At 43.8% G+C, this 24,039-nt stretch overlaps 1 protein-coding gene across 1 annotated transcript; it reads right to left on the reverse strand.

The window, feature by feature from the left end:
* Nucleotides 1–2,681: 2,681 nt before the first annotated feature.
* Nucleotides 2,682–23,090, reverse strand: LOC115908854 (T-cell immunoglobulin and mucin domain-containing protein 4-like). Its single transcript, XM_030957714.1, is given in 14 exon segments — nucleotides 2,682–3,136; nucleotides 3,864–3,894; nucleotides 4,359–4,431; nucleotides 5,004–5,071; nucleotides 7,193–7,273; nucleotides 7,904–8,248; nucleotides 9,490–9,834; nucleotides 13,277–13,392; nucleotides 13,394–13,446; nucleotides 18,358–18,414; nucleotides 18,673–18,752; nucleotides 20,660–20,710; nucleotides 21,277–21,621; nucleotides 22,974–23,090. Coding segments are annotated over 14 exon segments (1,767 nt in total). The 5' UTR covers nucleotides 23,023–23,090; the 3' UTR covers nucleotides 2,682–3,063.
* Nucleotides 23,091–24,039: the final 949 nt, after the last annotated feature.

The following is a 24,039-nucleotide window of genomic DNA, read 5'->3' on the forward strand; positions in this document are numbered from 1 at the left end:
CATGATGCTATTTATTCTTATTTCTAATTTCCTATGTACTCAGCCACATTCTTCCCTTCTGCTTGCTCTTTCTTAAGCTCCAATTACATTTCACCTTTGAAACCAAGAGATTTATTTATATTAACCTTAAAAAATGCCTAGAAAAGCACATTAAGGCTAAGAAACAAACCTGGAAACATAATGAAATGTGCTGCTGAGATGGAAAGAGACCATGAGAACAGTCAGTTCCCATAAAGTCTATTAAGAGAGGTCTCTTATTAATCTCAAAATAATATTTAATTCATTCCTCTGATTTCTCTTTAAAGGGCTTGTATTCCTAACTCAGCACTTGCCTTTCTTTTTTTTTTATTTCCTCCTGTTTCCTCATTAGTCAACCCCATATCCCAAAATATTCAAATCTGCCTTTTTAATTGCTTTTCTGTACCTCCTCCATACTAATCTGGCAGTTCAGTCATTATCTCCTCACGTCAGACCTCCTTTACCCTCTTTAATCAGTCATTTTGATACAGACAATTGTCCACAAAGTACTGGGGACCAGTAAAAATTATTACTTGGACCAAAAGCTAAATCCTCCATTAATTAACCACCTTGCTCCACAGAGCCAAGCCAGACTCTCCAGATATAACAACATTTGGGCTTGACATGGACTCTAAACAAATTAAAACCTGCTTTGCTCTGCCCCAGGCTCCCTGTGCAAGTCCATAAATGCTGAGATAACTCCAGCAGCTCCAAGTGCTGGGGAGAGGCCTCACCCCTGGTAATTTCAGCTCGTGGTGCTTGGCAGTTTGAGAGGTGGTGGGAGGCCAGGATGGAGGGGCTGCAGCGTTGGGGAAATGCAGGGTGGTTTTAAAGCAAATGGCTTTGCTCCTCTGCCCTCTGTGTGTTGCTTTAATCTGTTACCAGAGGGTTTTTTGGCTACAGTGCTTTATCTTAACTCAAGTGTATTTTTTTTTTTTTGCCTTCAAGGTAAAAGTCTTAAAAATAAAGGCCAACATTTCCAGATGCCAATGACATCCTCTCCCACAGCCTTTTCTTTCTAAAACCTTGCTGCTTTCATCCAGTTTTTCTCCACTAGACCCAGAGACTGCATTCTGGGCTTCTGTTGCTTTTGGAAAGCAGCATTTCCTCCAGCTACATTTAAAAGGCTCACTTTAACCTTTCCCTGAACACACTGACAGCCCCAGTCCTCACAAATAACTCCAATGAATTTTCATTTAAATACAACCCTCCCCAAATCCTTGCCTCCAATTGCCATTCTAAACCCAAGGCTCTGCCTCAATAATTGGGCTGAATAAAAAGCTAAATAAGAATGCTCAGTGGTATAAGTTACACTTACAGCTTCCCTGCAGCTTCTCAGGGCTGTATTTCCACATGGCTGATCAGATCAAACTCACTTTGCTGGCTCCCATCTCTTCTCTCCTTGTGCAAGTCCCCAAAACCAGGGCTTTTAAGTCCAGCCAGCACCACAGCAAATGTGCTAGAACCTTCCCAAGCAATGCCCAGCTCTGCTGTAATGAAATCATTAGTGAGGAGCTAATTAGTAAGAGCAAAAGGATTGGCCCAACTCTGCCAGTTGGAAGCTGCAATGGAGATATTGTTGACTTAATTAGCAGGTTTAATTGGGTGGGGGGGAAAAAGGCAAAAAGAAAAGTTTGTCGTTTTCAAAGGACTGCATCAAAACTGTTTGGGATTTTCTTTTTTGCTTGTTTCCTTTCATTCCTCCCGGGTTTGTGTGGGATTCATGCCTAGAAGTGAGAGATGCCAGGTCCCTGTGCTCTGTGCCGGGGTGGTGACAGCCCCAGTCACTGGTGTGGGACAGACACAGGCTCAGCTGAGCAAACCCAGCCTGGGAGCCCACAGGCCATGTCCCCTGTCTGGGGACTCTCCTGTGCCACCCACAGCACCTCCAGACTGGGCTCTGAACCCAGGAGACACCAAGAGGGACCCCAAAGAGGAACCTGCCCTGTCTGCCCAGCCCACAGGGTGCTGGAGAGCTCAGAGTCTCAACACAGCCCTGAGCACAGCCAGAGGGGAAATCCAGAGCTGCCAGACCCTGCTGGCTCCTGATCCACTGCTGTCCCCACAATGGGCTCTTATCCTCATTGCCCAGAGGTGCCAAGGCTGGCACTGGTGAGCTCCAGGCAGTGGAGAGAACAAACCCTTCATGGTTTGGGATTTGTCCCAAAATCACTGCAGCAGGATGGGTGAGGAACCCAGGGGATTACACAACAGCTCTGCAGTGTATCCTTCAGTGATCCCCCAGCCTCCATGGACAATCCCTCTTCCCTAACAGATTTTGGAATGAGTGGTACCGGGGTTTGTGGCAGCAAGGTAGAGAAATTCCCCTCTAATTTGGTCTTCTGGGCATTCTCCCACCTCTGCTAATGCTGCAGTATTTCTTTGGAGGGCTGAGACAGCACACCAGTCATTTCCACACCTGGGAAATACCTAACTCCTGTTGAAATGCCTTAGGATGTGGCATAAAAAGTCCAATTGCCAGCAAAAGATTACAGAGTTTATTAACATATTCTCCAAGGGTTATTCAAACATGCTGAATCACAGGCAGTCGTGATACCCCTTAAGTAATCTGCATTTTTGATTTAAACTCACAGTATTCTTGTTGCTTAATTTTTCTGTTGATTACATAAAAGCATTAAAATCTGTATTTTATGATTCCTTTTCTTTCTTTATGGCAATTTGAAGATAGGCAGCCTTCCATGTGATCTCTTCTGCTCCTCAGAGTACAAGTTGTATTCAAGGAAGAGCATTAGTAAAAATGGAGAAAAACAAATTCAATTGTGCAACGTGGTGCTAGTAAGAAGGCAGATGCCAGAAGCATCCATGAATAATGCATAAAGACCCTTCTCAAATAAGCTTCTTTATGCAGTGAGTTTTAAGGGTGATGTGGGAAAATTTGCACAAAGATTTTAAATTTTCATGGTGGGAGCTTTGGCCTTTGTTTTTTACCCGCTGATATTTCGAGGGCTCACAAGTATCTCTCAGTGCAGCATGGATCAGGCCCTTTTTATTTCCCATGGCATCTGCAGGTGATGTAGGAGCTCTTCACAGGGAAAAAATGTTGTTTTCTCCTTCAGCACCACTGAAAACTTTGTCAGTCTCTTCTGGTGGTCCAACACTGCAGTGAGAAGCACAGATCACGATGGATAGGGCAAAAGGACATTGCTGCTCCAGAGCATTCTTTTTTATTTGTAGCATCAGCAAATTCCCATGGCAATGGAAACCTGAAGCTACTGAGCCCAATGACTGCAATGAAGTAGCTCCTACTTTCTACAGCAGGGAGGTATTTGCCTGTCTTGCATCCTTCTCATGGATAGGGAAGGGTTGTCTAAACCCTGTAATGGCAGCTGCAGGGTAACCACCGTGGGATTCAGAAAAGAATCTCTCCCCAGTCCCTGTCTCCCATGTACAGCAAGCAGTGAAGGAGCAGCTACCAATGAAAAATTATTGGTATTTGGAAAAGGGGTGATGGATTTTTTTTTTTCAAGATAAGCCAGAAGATATGAACTTTTCAATTACATTTGCACAAGGTATCATGTCCTGGTACTCAATCAAAAATAAAAGCAGATTAAGAACTTCCTTAAGCTGTAGTCACTACAATGCAGTAACAGTCGCTTAATTTCTCCATTGCTCTGGGTTTCTGTTCATTCCTACACAGAAGCAGCATCCAGGAACCACTATTGAATTTCTGGAGTGAAGTTACCTGAAGTTTCCTCCTAATACAACTTTGGTAATCAGCATCACAAGCCAATACTGCACCCATTACAATCAGTGGCCAATATACCTTCCTGTCTCTAAGAAAAATTACACTGGAACTTTTAATAGGAAATTACAAAATGGATTACCTTTTTACTATAAACTTCTTTGTCTGTTTACCTGGAAGCAAAATAATATTAATGTTACAGTGGCAAAATAAGATCTATAATTCCAATGTATCTGTCAAACGAGCTCAGAAGCAATGACAGCAAGCTGCAAAATTTCTGTGGGCTAAGCAGGAAAGAAAGGATCCCATCCTGATTTCAGTTACACCAGTGTCTTTTGGGGGCATTTCCAGGAAATTATGGAGCCACTTAACTATAAAGAGAGAGCCAACAGGATGGGCCAGCCCTGCAAGAAGTGAGGGAACAGGTTCTTTGCACAGGCTGCCTCCTGTGCATCCCTCCCACTCACCCTCCCTGACCCCCTGATGCTGCAAAAGCCCTGGAGTAAGGACAGCAACTCCCACAAAATGAACAGAGCCCTGGCTCCAGGACCATGGCAGAGTTCCCAGAACAGCCAGGGACTCAGGAGGATGTGAGCATCAGGCCAGCATTGGAATCATTCAGCTGCAGGATACTCACGTTTCCAAACCAACAAGCCCAAAAGGATGGACCCCGCTATGACACAGGCAATGACAATGGCAGAGCTGGGAAACTGGAAGGGAGAAGAGAGAGGCTGAAAAGGCTTTGGGAACACACTTCCTTCAGAGCTATTTGCACAGGAGGGGCTGCACTGGTGCTCAGAGCACTGGGCTGCAGTTTGCGATGCTGTTCTGAGCTTGCCTGTACAAAGTGCTGAGAAGAGACATCATGATAAACAACATTAATTACCCTTCAGTATTTAATAAACCTTATTCTGAAATACTGAAGCCAGATTCAGCCCATTTAGCATGAACTTCTCAACAAGGTGCCCAAAGTAGAAGTAGGAGCTCCCCCATCCTTCTCTTAGAGACAGGGCGAGGTGTAACACCCTCCTAGCTTGCCTTTTACCTCGAGGGTGTTACCTCCCCTGTCTCACAGGGCATCAGTTTTTTCTGAGGTGTCTAAGTCAGATGGAATGCTCAGGCTTTGGCTCTAGCCACTGAAAAGAGGAGCAGATGGTTCCTGAGCTTCTAAATAAAAGTTCAAGCTACTGTTTGCAAAAGCTCTCTCTGTAGTATGAGTACTCTGAAAATCACTTGCATGTCCTGCTGTCCTGATTTCTACTCGAACACTCTTGAAACTTACAGGAAGTTTTGCCTCATCTCCTCTATCTTCATATTTCCCAGCATTGCCATCGGAATTTGCTGAAAGCTCTGAAAACGAAAGAGATTGAAATTATTACTGGCACCTGAAGGAGCGAGGGCTGCAGTGGCTGTCACTGCTTCATTTGAGGAGTAATGAACTGCCAGGGAATGAGAAGGGCAAAAGCACCTTGCAACCAAAAGAGAAGGATCAGTTTCCATCACAAATGGTGGCTGAGGAACCTGTGGGAAACCCCAGCCTTCATCAAAAAAGAGGAAAACCCAGGGACACCTTCGCTGTCCCAGGTTGCTCCAAGTCCCATCCAGCCTGGCCTTGGGCACTTCCAGGGATGGGGCAGCCACAGCTTCTCTGGACAACCTGTGCCAGAGCCTCCTCACCCTCACAGGGAAGGATTTTTCCTAATATCCAATCTAAACCTACATCCAAACCTATCCTCAGTGAGTTTGAAGCCATTCCCCCTTCTCCTGTCACTACATATTCTTGTAAATAGTGTCTCTCCAAGATATAATCCCATTGCTATTTTTCTTTTTTTTTATCTTCTTAGAGTATGTTATCTCATTCATAACCAAATCTGCCCCAAATATCTCAGTTCTGACCAGCCCCCTCTGGGAACTGTGTTGATGTGTCTCCATATCCCATGTGCTTGTATTTTATCAAAAATATGGACAGGGCATGGGTAGCTCATGCCAGTGTGAGTAGAAATTTGCACAGGAGTAGAAAAGAGATTTTTACTAATAAGAACTCCAGCCAAACAAATACAGGTGATAAAACCCTAAGAAATACTAAAAATCCTGGGGATGTGTGAACATTGCATTTTGTCATATGCCTGTTTAATGACACTCCACTCTCTCAGAGCTCTGTGCTTCAGAGCTACCCCAAATCCACAAGAAATGCAGATGGAACAGTGACAACACAGGCCCAACAAGTCAAAGTTATATTTTATGGCACCATGTGCAGCCTGGCTGATGGGACCAACTATCGCTGCTCACTTGGATACTTGAAAGAGCAAGGATATTTTTGGGGTCTGAAGTATGGCTGGTGCTGGCAGGGCTGTAGCTGGGGGAAAGCAAGTGAGGAGAGAAGAGCCATTAAATCAGAGCCTACTCAGCAGGAACCATCCACCCCAGGCAACCCAACCTATCTGCCAAAAATTGATCTTGGAGAGGGAGGGCTCTTAGCCCTGGGTTTCTCTCCTGCTGTTCTAACATCCGTACAATGTTCAGCAACAAATCAGCCTTCCCTCACCTTACAGCAAGCCTGAGCTGGGTGCCTTTAGTGCATTATTTCACACTGTGGATGAGACAGAGCCAAGAACTGGACTTGGCTTATGGCTCTCACCAGACACCAGCAAATTGTGCTGCAGCATTTTCACACCTTGTGACAGCTCAACACAAGGTTTTGCACAGGTGGGAGTGACTCACACCAACAGGGTACATCTTCTGCTGTTACTGCTGTGGTGGTGGCTCTTCCCAGCTCACTGTCACAACTCAAGCTGCCCCAAGAATCCTGGAGATAACACCCATTTTAAAACTTGACATTTACAATGACAAAATACAGGTGACAAGTGAGACTGGAGTGAGAAACCCTCACAAATGTTCAAGAGACCAGTTTAGTCTCTTCTGTGAGCCCTCTCCAGGGGCATTAAGGAACACTCTTTCTGCTGTTAGTCTTTAGGTCTATCAAAAGAAGACCTGCAAAAATGAAAATACTGTCAGTTTAAAAATTGAGAGATTCACGGCTCTTACTGGAACTAGGAGGCCAAATACAACATGTCATCCTTGAATTTTAGCATTAAATTCTCTGTTGGGGGCATAACACTTGGAAAGATTTAAAATGGAAATCTCAATGAACTCACAGTGATGACAAATCAGATATCTGAGAATTCAGCCATGTTGAAAAGTTTGGTTTTTGACTTCTCTCAGACCCGAGATATCTGACAGTCATGAGTTATTCAAAACCAACTTCCTTTGGAGGTATAAAAACCATGTTTTTTTCAGCTGTTGTTACATTGTGATTTCAGGCAATTTCTGTGGGGACCCTGGATACTGCCAGCTGCAATGAATAATCATCAGTACATGTTTGGTGCACTCTTAATACTCAACAGTTTTGTTGATTTTTTTTTTTAATTTCTCTGAGCAAGTAACTTCTGACCTTGTAATTATCCTACTCACCCCTGACTGACAGCTCTTCCATCAGGACAGAGGTGGTGGTTTCCTCTGCAGCTGGAAGTGTACCTGGCAATTCAGTGGTCACTGAAACAGAGGAAAAAGTAATGCTTGTAAAGATCACTAATTACAAGGGTCTCCACATGGCATTCAAATCTGTGCAGACATCAATCTGTGGAAATGAAGTCAGTAATGTGGAGGAAGTAGCAATCCACGAATGGTTTGATCACTAATAACAGCAGCAGCCTTCATATGAGATGAGAATGTAAATACTCAATTTTAAACATGTTTTGAATTGTCGCTATTTCTCAAGCACAACATACTCTAAACTAAACTTTTCACCAGGCAATTTCAATTGTGTTTCCCAAATCAAGAAAAAAATTAGTGCACAGTTCAGTGAATCTCCCTTACCCCACTCCAGGTGCTGGGCTTCACATTTATTTCTGTTGTACTTCATGAGGGTTCTGCCACATTATTTCCCCATGTTAAAACTCCTCTGCAGGAAGCCTGACCCTCTGCTGCCTTGGCTGTTCACCCCAATTTTGAATCATCTACAACATCTTGTGTTTCCCTAAACCCCCTGAAACACACCCATAGGCATCTCAGAGAGAACTTCCCAGATATAAATATAAGTATTGGAAAGTCTCTATGATGCCAGCCAGACAAACACAGACCATCTCTGCTACATAGAAAAAGGGAAGGATTGGTGCTGGTTACCCTCTGTGCTTCCAGGGAGCGTGGAGCAGAACATGTCATCTTCAGTTGTCACATCAGCTGCTTGGGAAGTGGCTGGAAAATCTGGGGGAGCACTCATTTCCACCACAGTCACAGGAAAAATATCATTTTCTGTCCCAGCAATGGTTGGGGGAGCAGAGGTGTCCCCTGTAGTTACTGCTGGAGACCGGGGGGCTGTGGTTGCTGGTGGAAGGGGGCTGGTTGTCAGCAGGACTGTAGTCTCTGGTGTTGGCAGGAGATCAGAGGTTGCTTGAGGGGCAGAAGTTGTTTCTGTAAAATATTTGGAGAAAACAGGAGCTTCTGTGGTGGTGGTGGTCACTGGAGGGGCTGCATGGAAAAAACACAACCAAAGAAAAAGCCAGGTCAGAGCATTCACAACCAACCCTGAGGGAAGCCAATGCAGAAATTAATAAAAATGATCTGGCTGCTAAAATACTGAAAATGAAGGTGGGAGAGTTACTGTTTTAATTAGCTGAAAGCATGACCAGTCCAAGAAATTCACAGAATTATAGATTTGCTTTTATTTTACCAGTCTCAAACAGCCCCTCCTTGACCATCTTGTAGAAATGGAAGGGCCAGAACCTCGTGTGGTAAAACCCCAAAACTTGAAAACTTTGTTATTTTGTTTTTCAATGTCCTCATAAAAATACAATAAATAAAACAGCTCAATTTTTCAGCTACAATCGTCTTGCTAATTTTTGCAACTGGTTCTTTTTTTTATGGTCTGTTGCCCTCAGCCTCAGGGGCAGACAATCAATTGCAGCGTTTTTCACCCTTTCTCCTGTTGTATTGTTTTAAAAAGACAAACAAATGTGCTGTAAACACCAATTGCACTCTGTAAAAGCCAGAAAAAAATGTTTTTCTGCTTTGTGGGGGGTGGGTATCACCTCATTTTTTTCTGTGCAAGACTTTGCTTTATCCTGCAGCTCAGAAAAATAATAGGAAGGGGAAGAAGCCCTTCAAGACTCAGACAAAATTTCCAAATATGTGGATGGTGAGGACTCACCCTTAAGGGGAAGGAAGAACCCTTAAGGGTGGATCATCCTAATGTGTTTCCTTAGAACAGGAATGAAACTAAAGTCTTCAGTGTTGGGGTGAACCTCAAATGAAAAGCTGAATTTCACTCCAAGCGCTCTTTAAATTATAAATCCCTTTTTAATTCCATCATCTTTTAAAAAGTCAAGCTGAGCTACAGAGCGAAAAATGAAATATTCATTTGAAAGGCAAAAAAAAGGGTAAAATTTAGGGAGTTGCTTTAATTTAAACTGCACATTGACTGTGACTCTAAAAAAAGACTGGATGTGGCATTTGGTGCCATGGTTTAGTTGAGGTGTCAGGGAACGGGTTGGACTCGATGATCTTGAAGGTCTCTTCCAACCCTGTGATTCTGTGTGAATTTTGTGATTCTGTGTGAATTCTGTGATTCTGTGATCTCCCTTGAAAAAGATGTAATTTAGGAAAAACACCTTTGGCCAAAACAACCAAAAAAGCGCAGATAGACCCCAATTTTCAGTGCCCAGGGAGTGGATTGTCCCTGCTGGCCGTGTCCCCAAGGTCCCCAGACCCACCTCTGGCCACCTGCAGCCGAATGTTGCGTTTGATGTCGTTGAAGAGGCCGGGGATCTCCACGCGGCAGCAGTACACGCCCGCGTCCTCCGCCCCGGCCGCCCCGATGGTCAGGGACACGTCCCCAAAGGCGACAAACCCGCGCAGGCTGTACCTCTGAGACGCCCTGAACGTCACCTTGGTGCCACTGGTGTGCAGGATTTTGTTGGTGCACTTGGAGCTGGGGCAGGGGCCTCTGCCCCAGCACATGTCGGAGATGTCCTTGCGCCGCGCCACGCGGTAGGAGCAGGGCAGGGTCACGGGCTGTCCCTCTGTCCCTCGGACAACGGTGTCAGACACCGTGGGTGCTGCCAGGGAGAACAAGGACAGGGGACTGATGTCAGTCTCTGATGGTGACTCTGCCTACACAACACAGGGAGTGAACAACTGTGGTGGTTTTCGCAGGGCGAGGGAAGAGATGAGAATCTTGGCTCCATGTTTCGGAAGGCTGATTTATTATTTTATGATATATATTATATTAAAAGAAAATGATATATTAAAACTATACTAAAATAATAGAAGAAAGGATTTCATCAGAAGGTTAGCAAGGAATAGGAAAGAATGGAATGATAACAAAATCTTGTGACTGACCAGAGAGTCTGAGACAGCTGGACTGTGATTGGCCATTAATTAGAAACAACCACATGAGACCAATCAAAGATGCACCTGTTGCATTTCTCAGCAGCAGATAATTATTGTTTACATTTCGTTTCTGTGGCCTCTCAGCTTCTCAGGAGAAAAAATCCTGGCAAAAAGGATTTTTCATAAAATATGTCTGTGACAAACAACCAAACCCTCCTGCCTGCAGGCCACAGCTGCTGATCCCCAAGGCTTCTCCTGCAGCTCGTGCCCCAGGGGCACTACAGGCAACAGCCAGGAGCTCTCAGGCTTTGCTTTGTTCCTTGCTCTGGTCCTGGCCAGCTGCTGGAGAGAGGCTCATAAAATATATCAGATATGTGGTGAGCAAAGCTGGGGTCTGTCACTGGCTGCCCAAGCACAAACTAGACCTCTGCAAATGGAATTTGAGAACTCTGCTCCCATCCCATCTCCTCTCTGAAGAGGCTGTTTGAAAGTTGTTCAGAATCCTGTTGTGGAAGACATCTGGTTTTCTCAGCCCACCACCACCTCCTTCAAAAAGGAAATGCTGCTGCAGTTGCCTTTCACTGACAGTCTCAAAAGCAGGATCCAAAATACCTATTCATGTGTGAAATTAGGGCCTAATTAAACTGGCACAGCAGTGGGATCTGTCTGTAGGAGCCTGTTCTCAGAAAGTGAATGGAGCAAGCCCTGCCAACTAATCCCACTTACCTTGTGGAACTCTGTCTACTGAGAAACTTTAGTTGTTGGTGTTATGCTGATTTTAAAAAGAGCACATACACACTTTCCTTGTCCTCTTACTCTTAGTGACCAGCTTAGGTTGGTGTTTACAGCCAATGCCCATCTTGGCATCTGGTCTGAATCTTTCTATATATTATTCCCTCTTAACCATCTATGAAGTTCCCAGATTGCCCTAAAACAGATTTCTTCTTCAGAAAAGGCACTACGCAAAAAAGTTCCTACACAAGAGCAAATCTTTCCTGTTTTACATTCAGGAAATGTGTCAGTCTCTGTGTCAGTCCTCCTACCTTTCTTTTGCCCCCATGTTATCATTTACACACTGTGGAGCAGGAACTGAGGGACTTGGGGACCAACTAAACCTGTCCTCCAACCCTGCAGATCTGATGTCTCATGGCCAGCTTGCTCACCCCAAAGAGGACTTGCTGCTGCTGCTTCTATTATCACCAGCTTTGGCCCTGGTTTGCCAAACATTTCTATTTTGCCAGCTGTTTGAATGCCTTTCCTTTTTGGCACAACTCCCAGGTAGCAAACAGATGCTTCCAGCTGTGTCCACATCCCTTTTGTTTTCTCCTTAATGGACTATTCCCTAGGTGAGGCTTTAGTCTGTGGCAGGCTGCCTCATGACTTGTTATTGGGATGACATTTCAGATCTATTATTGCTTATCCCACTGGCAAGAGAAGCCAACCCATTCAGGTTTCCACAGCTCCAAGTGCTGAAAGAATAGAGGCAGACGAAAAAACAGGCAATATGGCCTGAAGGGCAGGAGCTTCTGCAGAGAAATGGAGGCAGGAGATGCCAGAAACTGAATTCCTGAATACAGGATAAGGCTTTGAGAGATGGTGGCTTTGGCCCCTGGAAAGGGAAGGCTCATTTGCCTTGAAAGAGCAAAACAGAGAAAACAGCTTCTCTCTATGGAGACAGAACCAGACATTCAGTTGACCTTGAAAGTATTTCTGTGAGAGGAAGGGGTTAGTCATGAGCAGGTTAACACATATTTTCAAGAAGATCCATCAAAGATGTGTGCAAAACCAGCTAAAACTGTTGCTAGAATTCAGGTCACTGCTTCTTGAGGAGAAATGGGCTTCTGCTATTTCAGACCTCTTCTGCACAGCACAAAAGCAGCCTCATTAAGCAATCCTTTAACAAATGAAAATTTGCCTGCTCTTCTCTTTGAAAGAAGCAGATCCCTGAACTAAGTAAATAAAATAAGTAGTAAATAATTTGAAAGAAGAAGAGGAAAGACACGAGGCACAAGAGTGTCTTCAGTGCAGTTTCCCTCTAGTATTCCTGTTAGAAAGTTACAGGTTTTGCAGTTTCAAATCCTCTTTCAGTTTCTGTGAAGCTAATGCTGCCAACATCTGCCTGCACTGCAGGCTGCTGAGGAGAGCTTCAGTACTGCAGCAGCCTGGATTGAACAGCATGAATCCTTATTTAATAAGGATTAAATAACTTACTTCTCAGGTGCAGCCTCTTCTACAGACTCATTTTCCAAAGGAAACAGTAAATAGGAGGGAATGAACATGTCTTTGAAATTAGGAGTGTCCTGAGACCCTGCTCTTCCTGTGAGGGGGATCCTCTCCATGGCCCTGACCTGCCAGGCACCCAGGTTTGACTCAAGGCTCTGCCTGGCTGCTCCCACTGAAGTCTGTGAGGTTTGCTACTCTTAGGTCCTTCATCAGCGAGAGAGAAATGGACTCCAGATGTTTAATATCCCACTCAAATTAGGAAGGGGTATTCATAATTGGTCAGATATACAGGTATACTCATATTTGTGTTCAGTCTCTCTCTAACCCACCCTCAGGGGCAGCTGGCACTAAGCAGTAATTCCCATAGTTGCTCGTGTAGTTGTCTTCTCTCCTACAAACTGGTCATTGAATGGACCAAAACATTCATCCTCCAGCCCAAACAGATGTTTGCGAAGATTTTTTTTTTCCCCTTGATCTATTCCTGGAATAATTTTCCTACTTTGCAGAAGATATTTGGAATCTTTGCCCCATTAATCCTTTTTATTTTTTTCCTTACTGAAGCTTCTTTACTGATGAGGTTGCAGAGGGTATGACTGATAAACAGAAAAGAAGCATTTAACTGGCTATTGAACATCAAGACAACACATTCTCAACATGGAGCTGAGTTAAAGAGCAGATAACAAAACGCCATTCTCATCCTTCAGGAGTTCTGCAAGGGAAAAGAACAAGGGAACTAAAACAGAGGAAACTGCGCACATTTTTAGAAGTGAAAAAAGCACAAACTTCAAGCAGTATTAACTCTGTAAACAAGAAAATTTTTGAAGTTCTATATACAATTATGATTTTTTTCACTGTTTTGTTTTCACAAAACAAGTGTTGCTGATTTTCATTTGAAAACAATGTTAATTTCCTGAGCAAACACACAAAAAGCAGGTGAGGACTCACCCATAAAGATCTGTATCACCATCCAGTAAAACAGCACAAAATGGGACATTCTGGCTGATGGAGACACCAGGGCAGTGAGTGGAAGAATAGGAAACCAGATCTTATCCTTTCCTGAGTCTGAGTGAGTCCTACTGAAGTCTCATTTCTCCATTTCCAGATTTGACATGCTGCTAGTTCCGGATAGGAACTGCCCAAAGGGGGAATCTCCTGCTGTGCTCAGGGCTCTGCAGCCCCACTTGAGGCACTGTGGGCAGTTCTGGGCCACACCATTTAAGAAGGACATTCAGGTACTGCAATGACAGTCTCAAGCTGCGTCAAGGGAAATATAGGTTAGATAGCAGGAAGAAGTTTTTTATGTAAAGAGTGATAAAGTTGTGGAATGGCTGCCTGGGGAGGTGGTGAAGTCACCATCCCTGGATGTGTTTAAAACAAGACTGGATGAGGCACTGGGTGCCAGGGTTTAGTTGAGGTGTTGGGGCTGGGTTGGACTCGATGATCTTGGAGGTCTCTTCCAACCCAGTGATTCTGTGAATTCTGTGAATTCTGTGATTCTGTGAATGTGCTCAGACGAGACCAACTGAGCAGGTGGCAGGGGCTGGAATGAACGTCCTGTGAGGAGCAGCTGAGGACTCCAGGACTGGAGAAAAGGGGGCTGAGAGGAGCTCAGAGCTCTCTGCAGCTTCCTGAGGAGGGGCCATGGACAGGGAAATGCTGATCTCTCCTCCCTGGTAGCCACTGACAGGACACATGGGGATGATTCCAAGCTCACTGGGCGGTTTTACACAGGACATTGGGAAGTATTTAGTGAGAGGGCAGTAAACCCTGGAACATGCTGTTCTTTTCACCTTTCCTCTTCCAAGACACTCAGCATGGTACTATCACCAGAAATTTCAATATTCTATTTGCTTTGCCATTCCCTGGAACTCTTAAGGCCCAGTTCTGTTGCAGGGTCCTGAGTGGCAAGAACAAATTCTGTGCTTTTACACCCTTAAACATTTGGTGTAGTCTCCCCTCAGACTTTGTCTTCACTTACATTTGCTAAATCTCTCATTCCCCATGCTTCTTCCTTCTGTCTGAAGACCCCTCTCTTTCCCCAGCTTCATTTTCTGTTTGCAAAGACAGCCTTGGAGGAAGTTGTTGCAAATGTTTTGTTGCCAAAACCACATCCTTCCCAAAGAAATGCAACATCATCTTCAAGAAATACATTTCACTCCTTCTGACTGTTTTATTTCTTTCTGACCAATTGACAAATAAGTTCTCTGGAAGTTCTTTGGAACAGCCAAGTAATAAAGCAAAAGTAATTCAGGGCAGTAAGGTCAGGAATGAAGAATTGCAGATAGACAATTTCTGTGCAAATAAATGTAGCACAGTGCAAACGAGTGCAATTCCAAGTTCAAATGATGAAATGATGGGCTGTTAACCAGGCATTACACTTTTAGTAATGAGATTTTGGGCTTATCATGATAGTCAAGCCCATGAAAATATCACCCTTCTGCTTGCTAGCACTGAAAAAAGCAAATAAAATGTTAGCAGTAAAGGCAATGAGTAAAATACCTAATTTTCTATATTCTACCAGGCACAGTTCATACAATGGCCCAGCCCCAGCTGCTCTGTGAGCAGAACTAATGAAAACTGAGGTATCCAATATCCTGGAGACTCTTTCCCTGCAATGATCAGAGTTTCTCCCATTACTGACCATCCAGCAGTGGCTGTGAGCTGATGCCCAGCTGATGCCAGAGCAGGGAGCAGCTGAATCTCACCTGGGGCACAAACTTGGGTCATTAATCAGCCAGAAATTCCCATGAAGCTTGTCCAGACAGAACTGAACAGAATGTCACAGGTAACCAGGAAAGGCACAGGATGAACAGAGCATCCTATCAGCTCTGTTTTTATAGCAAGGCTGGGCCAACAGCAGAGGGCATGGAAAAAGGACACCCAAAATCCAAGTGTGCTGGGAGGAACCACAAACACATGAGGCACTTTCTGCTTTTGTACTCCCGTCTAGTGGCTTCTTGCAGGCAGAAAAGGCAGAGGTGTCTCTAAAAAAAAGAGAGTTTTCAGCTCATCAGCTCAATGTGCTGCCACACAATCTCCTGATGGCTGAATGGTTTCCAAGTGCCACCTGCTTGTGTCTAAGGCTCATTTTGAAATGCCTGTTCCAAGATCCACTGACACAAGTGCAGGCAGGAAAAGCCCAGGCAGCTTCTGCCTTTTTGGATATGTATTACACTGCATGCCCAAGGCAAAGTTCTTGCTCCACACTACCTGTGCAAAGTCTGTTTACCAAGCAGTTGCAGAGCAGAAACATTTTGCTTGATTCAAGATTTTGTTTATCAGATACTCTAGAACTTTATTTTAGGTGAAAAACTTGCTGATGCAAGAATTAGTCTGAATTAGTCTGTAATATTAATTTAAAAATCCTTATGAACAAGCATCTTTTAGGATTAGGAGTCTTAAGCCTGGCCCACAAACTCCTTAAGAGTATGAACAGTTGAAATCAGATTATTTTGGAGATCCCACATGTCTAACTCTGACCCAGTAGAGACTGATTACATAAAACTGTGGAAAGCAGAAATTGCTGAAGATGTTTCCTGAGAGCCAGTTCAGAGACCAGATCAGACTTCCTCCAGCTCCTGTCATGGGCTGGAGCCTGCAGCAGCAACATGCTAACCCAGGCAGAAGGAAAGCACTGTCTGCAGCAGGGGCAGAGATTTGGGGTCAGTAATTGTTATGAATAGTCAAATGCAAAAATACAGTCTGACATCAGCCAGTCATTTCTGATTCTCTACCTTCTTACACAAAGCTACACATGATGTGAAGACAGAAAATGGCAGAGCTGGTTTTGTCCATCACTTTTCCTGATATCTAGAGATGTGTGAAGGCAAGGCCAACTTCCAGCTAATATTCTCTGCAATGTCCATGATTTCTCTGCAAGCTAAGAAAATAACTTCATTAACTTTACAAAGGCAGGGGGGAAGGTTGTTCAGATTTTTTAGAAACTGTGAAGTGAGACTTTCGACCCCAAGGGCTTCTCAGGGTAAAGATGTGCCTGAGGAGAAAGCCACAGAAAAACAGTGATGTACTTTGCCAAAAAAACTTGCACTTAGTCATAATTCTCTCACAGCACACAAGCTGTGACTGTTCTGTCCATTGAGGCACTGATGCTGTAGGCTTCAAGGATATCCCCTTGGGGGTGAGCAGCCATAGCTCCCCCAGATTTAATTCCAGGTGGACAGACATTAATATATTGCATTACTGAGCTGTTACCAGAACAGGCCATACCTGATTGCAATGAAAATACAACTAAGTGTGTATTAAATTACTAATACTACCAAGATTGGCCATGTGACCTCTTTGTCACACAGCTCTGAGATTGCTTCTGCCCTCTGATGGCACAGACTCTGTGGAAGGTGGCAGATAGAATCCACAGTGAACACAATTGTGCCCTTCTGGCACTTCCTCTTTTTTTTTCCCAACAAGGAAGCGAGAATTTGAAGCAGATAATAAATATAATCATAACTTTCTTTAGGAAATGGAATGTTCCACCAATGACAGTTTTGGTTTCTGTCTCTGGAACAGGCTGATAAAGATTTTAATTTAAAGTGTAGCTTTTATTTGTTTTATTATTAGGATGTGAATAATGCTTCAGTAGTGCAGTCACGCTCAGCTGCTGAGCAGAGGGAGCAGCCAACATTTTGCAAACTGTTTAATGTCCCAGCAATGACAAAGGCAGCCATGCATCCAGTCCTTAGTCCATGATATAAACATTTTCCTCAGCAGGATTCTCCTCTTCCAGGACACTATGGCTTCCCATACCTAGTGGCCTCTGAAATGCAACAAGGCTGCACAAAAGAGTAAAAAAACCATGATGTTAAACCCAAAAACGGACAATAAAACCACAGAGGAACAGATCAACAAGCTCACTAGAACATGTAAAATATGCTTAAACATGTGATCATGACTGATAATGAATCATCTTTCCACTTATGAGACAATTGACACCTGAGGTTAGCAGGCTCTGTAATGTGAACTGACAGTGACACTTATTTTTGCTTTTTAAGTAGCAAAAAATAGCAGGAGTTATTAGTTTCTTTTTATAATATTTTCTATTAACTTGAGGTTAAAAAAGAAAGCCAAAGCATGTGGTGGAATGGTCAGCACAGCAACATTTTTTTTCTGCAACCTCATTTGTCCTTCTAGCAAAAGCAGGAACAGAAAACTTACCTTGCAGAACCACCCATCTTCTTGATGTTGTAAAAATATTCTAAGGACCATTCAGAATGAAAAGAAAGAAAAAAAAAATTGTTTCAACAATTTGAAGCAAGTAAAGTAGTCGGTTCAAAGATAAACTCATGTAAGAAACTAAATAAAGGAACTTCAAAAATGTTTTCAGGATAGGAAATTCCCACTGTGAGCAGCCACAGCTCAGGGGCCTCCAGGGACCCCAGCTCCCTGCCCTGAGGTGTGGCATCAGCCCCAGCTGCGGCTGGACAAGCCTGAACAATCCTTGAGTCACTGCCTATGGAAAGTACTCACGTTTAGTGAGGAGCAGAGCCAGAATCAGGATGAGCAGAAGTGCTGCACATGAGCCAATCCCAATGTAGAGCCCATGCTCTGGGTGCTGCTCTCTGGGAAGTGATACAGATGCGTTCTGTCAAACACAAGCCAAGGAGCATTAGAGGAACTGACAGCAAGAAGCTCATGCAACACCCAAAGGCCTTCTGTGTGTTTTGCAGCTCTGCAGGAAAAGCACACCTGAGACCAGAAGCTTAATGTGAGAAACAGGCCCAGTTTCAAGCAGAATCTCTGCAACAATTGTGTGAACCGTGCTGTTAAACACAGGCTCAAGATTTTCAGAAGACCTGAAGTTATGCCAAATCCCATTTATTCAGGTTTAATAATATTTGGTGATTTTTTTTTTAATGAATAATATGTCTCATGATGTCACACCCTCCCACCTGTGCTGCAGAGCTCAGCAGGACACACAGAGCTGCCTGTTTGACCCCTCTGCACGGGGAGTGCAGGGCAGCCCTGTGCTCTCAGGTGGCCCAAGCTCCACTCCTGCCCATGTCCTGCCATACCTGCAGGTTTGCAGCCACATCCAGGCAGTCTGAGGGGCCTGAGCAGGGAGTAGAGGCCTGAAAAGAAATACAAATGTTGCTAAAGCTCTTCCCCCTCTAGAAGGAAGTACTTTATGCATGCTAAGCAGGGGTTTTCCCCCCGGCCCCCAATAATGGGCACATAAGCACTCTTTATAACCACTAAACACACAGACTACCAAACAATATTCTGTTGCAATCAGACAAAAGCAGTGGAAGTGACCTGTAAGGATGACCCAGTAACCTCTCAAGTCCCTCTACTCTGTCTAGGTGTGCTACAGCAAGGCTGATGCTTACAGTCTGAGGAGCTTCTGAAGCAGAAACCGATGGCCAGGTCCTTGTGCCAGTGAAGGAGGATTCCCTGGTGCTGCCAGGACCTGAGCAAAGGCAAGACAAATAACATCACTTGCACAGAGAACTGCTCTGCCTTGACAGAGAAGAATTTGTACAGCTGACTTGGGACCCTGAACTACTCTGTGTATCAGCAGTCTGGGCTCTGCATATCATAAGAGGTTGGTGCCTTCAGAGGGCAGCACAAAACTCTGAATATTGAAGTTTCTGCTGTCCTTTTCAAAGCTTTGAACTCCTTCTTAGAAACACTTGACTCACTGTTATCTCAACACTGGGAAGGAGTTACCAGTCAGTTCTGGAGCCAAGAAACAGTGGCCATAGGATCATAAAACAGACTGGGATAAAAGGGATTTAAAGCCCCTATCATCCCCTGCCATGGGCAGGGACACCTTCCACTAGACCAGGTTTCTCAATGCCCCATCCAACCTGGCCTTGAAGCAAAAAATGATGCATAAAGCAAACTTAGGTTATCAGCTGAAAACTGATGAAGATTAGCTCAGGGCCTTGAAGCAGCACATGATGCAGAGTCACAGAGAGCAGGTGATACTTTTAAAGCTCCAGGCAGCTATACAGTAAACAGACTGAACAAAATGTGATATATTTGCATAAGGACCTGCAGTACATTTTGAGGTAATTTCCCAGGGCATAGCTGTTCACCACATTTAAAATTAAGAGCTACAAATTTATCTATCATCAGTCTCAGTCTCTCCATGTGCTGTCAGATGACACGAAAACCTCCTGAACACAAAATCTCCCGTTCCCTCTACGCCAGCCCCAGCTGGTTGCTTCTATGTTTTACATTGTTACCTTATCCCTTTATTTTGAAGAGGACAGGATCATCAGCTTCCACTGGATATTCTAGAGTATTTCTAAATCAGAGGCACGTGGCCACCTGCCTTTTCCCATCTCCTCAGTGTGAACATGCACACACTACCTTGTATTCTGAAAACTTCAAACACTGTTCCACCAGCAGCTGAGGAAGAGGTCACAGGGATAAGAAAATCCCTGAGTTCTAAGATTGGAATCAATGTTGTTTGCAACTAGAATAGAAACTGTCTGAGAAAGTTTTCACTTCTTCTTTCAAAAAGGAAATGCAACTGTTGTAACATTAATTTGGAGTTGCTTAGCTGAAAACATCCAAGATAGAGGGAGAAATACAAATAGCATCCCTGATTTTTTTTTTCCAGAATCCAGAGAATAAGCCATTGCTACACCACGAGGTTTCTCTTGTGTAGTGGAAATTAAAGTTGTCTTTTTCAGACTGGAAAGATGCAGCTGAGTGGGTTCATGATAGAAGTTTATCCTTTTGTGAAGGGAATGGAGAAAACAGTGAGGAATAGCTGAGCACTGTCTCTTCCCCTGCAGTGAGGGACCTCATATTAAATGTGCACAGAGGCTGTGGGCAGCCTCAGGGACACACCTTACACCAGGGTGGAACAATAATTTGGCACTGTGTCACAAAATTAATGTCATTTTTCTACCATCCTCCTTAATCATCTGCTGCTACAGGCTGCAGGAGCCTCAATTTTATGTTCCTTTGAGCTAGTGCAATAAAACAGTTCTGATTAAATAGTGGGTACACCCAACTCCTAAAAGTTATGTTTTACCATTCATGGGATGCATTTCTAGAAGATGAGGTGAGATTTTATACCACAAAAAAACCCCAACAAACCAAAACAAAAGTCAAATAAAAGCAAACCTTGCAGTACACTAAACCATCTACTTAAGCATCACACCTGGAAGCAGCTTCCTCCCAAATATACATGTTCCTTCTGTATAATATCAAGCAGAATTTAAATCCAATTTCTGATCTTTGGTAATGTTTAATAAATTTAAGCCAAATATTTCTATCATCTACCATATTTTTTCCTTCCTAAGATTCCCCATTTGCAATATGGCTTGTATATGCTATTAACACTTGGATAAAAATTACCTGAGGTCTGTTCAGAGGTGTAAGTGTGAGGACTTGCAGTAGAGATCCTTGCTGATGTTAAAATATAAAACAAAATCAACACATAATTAACCTTATTGGGCATTTGTGTATTGAGAAAGAGACTGTGTTTTTATAATAAAAATCTGCTAGCAAAGTACAAGTACATTGTCAGCCACTTGTTCTAAATAGTATCACAAGCAAGGGAAAAACTAAAAATCAAAGGAAGAATGCATAAAAAGCTTCTCTATACCAATTCTGCATCCCTGGGCTTTAATCTGGAATGAAGCAAGGAAAATCAAACCCAGCTTTCAATGACAAAAGTGCAGCAATAAAGCTTTGGATGAATACTTTATGCTGCCCTTCCTTTTAAATTCTTTGGTGTCTCTAAGAATGCTCCATGCAAACATCATGTCCTTTTTTAAATGCAGTGACTGCAGTGGGATAACAACATTGCCAAAGGCAGCTTTATTGAGGTAGCACTAACAGCAGATGGGCAAGGTCCTCAAGATCAGTCTTATGGATGACTGCAGAAATCATTTCCACCACAAGCTTTGAAGTCCAGCCCCAGGAGCAGACCCACCACAATGGTACTCACAAGAGCACGGCTCTGCACTCACCTTTCTTCACCACAACCTTGCGATGAATCAGTTGATCATTGAACCACCCTGGGATCTCCACACGGCAGCAGTAGGTCCCAGAGTCTGATTCCCTGGCGTCCACAATTGTCAGGGACACATCCCCCCTGTGCAGGTCCCCTTTCAGCTGGTACCTGCTGCTGTGCTGCTGTGTCACCCTCCAGCCATCTGTCCAGATAATGGGCTGGGAACACTTTGAATTGGGGCAGCTGCCCCGGCCCCAGCACATGGATGTGATACTGTTTCTGTTCTGGACACTGTAGCCGCAGGGCACAGTGATGTCCTGCCCCACCTCTCCTATCACAATTAATTCTGATACTGTGGAGCCTGTGGACAAAAAGACAAAGAGTTATAGAGCACAGGGCACGTGGAAGCTTCTTGTGCATCTTGCATGTCTGAAACCTCCCATCTCCCAAAGAACATCAGGCTTTGCTGGATCGGATTTTGCACAAATAGATATTTGTGTCCTGGCAGGACTGGTGCAGTGAGGGATAACGGTCAGGCCAGGGACATGTTCAGAGAAATAACATTTTCTGCAGCCTCTGCACATAGGCAATAAGATGAAGAAACTCTGTGGCTTCTCTTGAGCCAGGTGCAGTCTCTTGGCTCTTAACTTTTTCCTTTGTGTGCATTTAACCCAAGCCACACACACAAGGGAACAGTAAGACATTGACTTTTCTCAAAACCACTGTGGGAAACCCTTCCCTCCTTTCAATGAACTGAACTGCAGGTTTCATCTGAATGATCACTGCTGAATGAATTTCCTTTTCTATTGTCTCAAGGCAGGTTTTGCCAATTCTTATTACAAGAAATGTTTCAGGGCTTTTCTGAGGAATATTATATATACTCTCTTTTTTGTTCCACTACCTTATTCCCTCTTCTAAGTCTTATGTAATTTTTAACTTGTTTGCTTCCCCATAAATTTGTCACATTTCCTGGAGGCCGTGTCACGCTACTCAGGTCAAGACAATGAGCCCTAACACCCAGTAGACCATTCATGACAGCAAAAAAATACACTAGAAATAAGTCTCTGAAACCAGCTTATCTCCTTTAACATGAAAAGGAAGCTCAAAATGTAACTCATCATAAAAGGCTTTATAAAAAACTACAATAAATATCTGTAATACCCCTTTTCTTTCTACTGAATTTATCTTACCACCACTGTCTTTATTATTACCACTTTACAACCTGTTGTTTTCATTGCTGTTGCCCTTAACAATCTAGGACTTCTCCCTCAGGATTAAAAAAAAAAAAAAGGAAAAATTCTCAATTTGTCCCAATATTTCATATAGCTAAGAAATACCAGAAGCCACAGTTTATCTTTTCCTTGTCTACCTAAGCTTTCATCTTCACAAAGCCTGCCAAAGTAAAATGTCTTTGTTTTACATCTTCTCTAAAACAATTCGAAGTTCTCTGCTGAAATCATCATTGTCTAAAAAAGCCCATTAGCAAGAAGCAGCATCTTTAAAAGCACCATACCCTCAGCATGTTTCTGTTTCACAAAGGAGAAAAGGTCATTAGAACTCTATTGAGCCACCATGAAGTTCTATTTTAACACAGAGAACTGCAGCCTCTGTGATGTGACCACTCTTCCTTCTGCAAGACAAAATTCTCTTTGCCACCCTCAGAATCCCTGATGTGTGTCACCTCCACCCAGCTGTTTCTGCCCCCTTGGTTACCTGTGAGCAGCAGCAGGAGAAGCCAGGTCAGGCAGATGTGAGACAACATTCTGGCTGAAGGTGACAAACAACGCTCCTGTGCACCCTTCTCATTCAAGAAAAATTATCTTCTTTGTGAACTTCTGTGTTTCCTTCTTAGCAGTCAATCTCCAGACAGAGCTGTGGTGCCTCTCAGTCCACTCTGGGTTGTTTTGCCGAGGTTGTGCTGTGTGCTGCAGCACAGCTGCTGGGGCAGGATACAAGTGCACCGAGCTACTGCTGGCGAGGCTTTGACTGAGAGGTGACAGCACTTCACAGCACCACACAAATCGGCTTCTCGTTTTTGCCGGATCTGTTTGATGACTGTAAGTGAAACTTGACAGCAGCACAGAGCTGAGTGTCAGCAATCCACTGCCCCAGACTGCTTCCCACACCTGCTTTTGCCACAGCAGACAGGGTTTGGATAGAAGATTAGCAGGCTGTGGGAAGTGGGAAGGGCATGGCCAAGTAACAGAGTTGCAGGATGAACTATTCAAGCTTTTCATCCTAAGTTTCTGGTTCTAATACTTAGAGGCAACTCAGAGCATCTTCTGGCAAATTTTCTTTGCCAGCAATAATTTGGTGGTTTTGGAAAACTGTTACACAGCTGAGTCTAATGGAGTGCCAGTCTTTTTTCGCATTTAAAAATGCCATCTGCATCTGCATAAACATCCAGAATAGAGAGGAGACTTGAAAAAGTAGTGTGGAAACTGTAACTCAAGGCTTACTCTGAAAAAATGCTGAAATACAGCTTTGGAGAAATGCTGTCCCCAGGCCACTCTCTCTGTGCCCGGATCACCACCCTCTCCTCAAGAATATCTTGTCTTTTTATATTATTTGGGCTAGAAATGCACCTGTGATTGAGGGCCAAAAAATGTTCTTTGCTGAAGCAGCTAAACTACTTCACAGTGTTTTATACAGGTGAATTAAGTACTAAGGAGTTATTTATGAGTAAGTTGAAACCTTGGAACTAAAATTGGAACCTTGCCTTGCATGACTACCTTATAGGAGAACAGAGGCACCAAACTGACAGGTGTTTTAAGCGAAA

This window comes from Camarhynchus parvulus, chromosome 13, assembly GCF_901933205.1.
Source record: "Camarhynchus parvulus chromosome 13, STF_HiC, whole genome shotgun sequence".
NCBI lineage: Eukaryota > Metazoa > Chordata > Aves > Passeriformes > Thraupidae > Camarhynchus > Camarhynchus parvulus.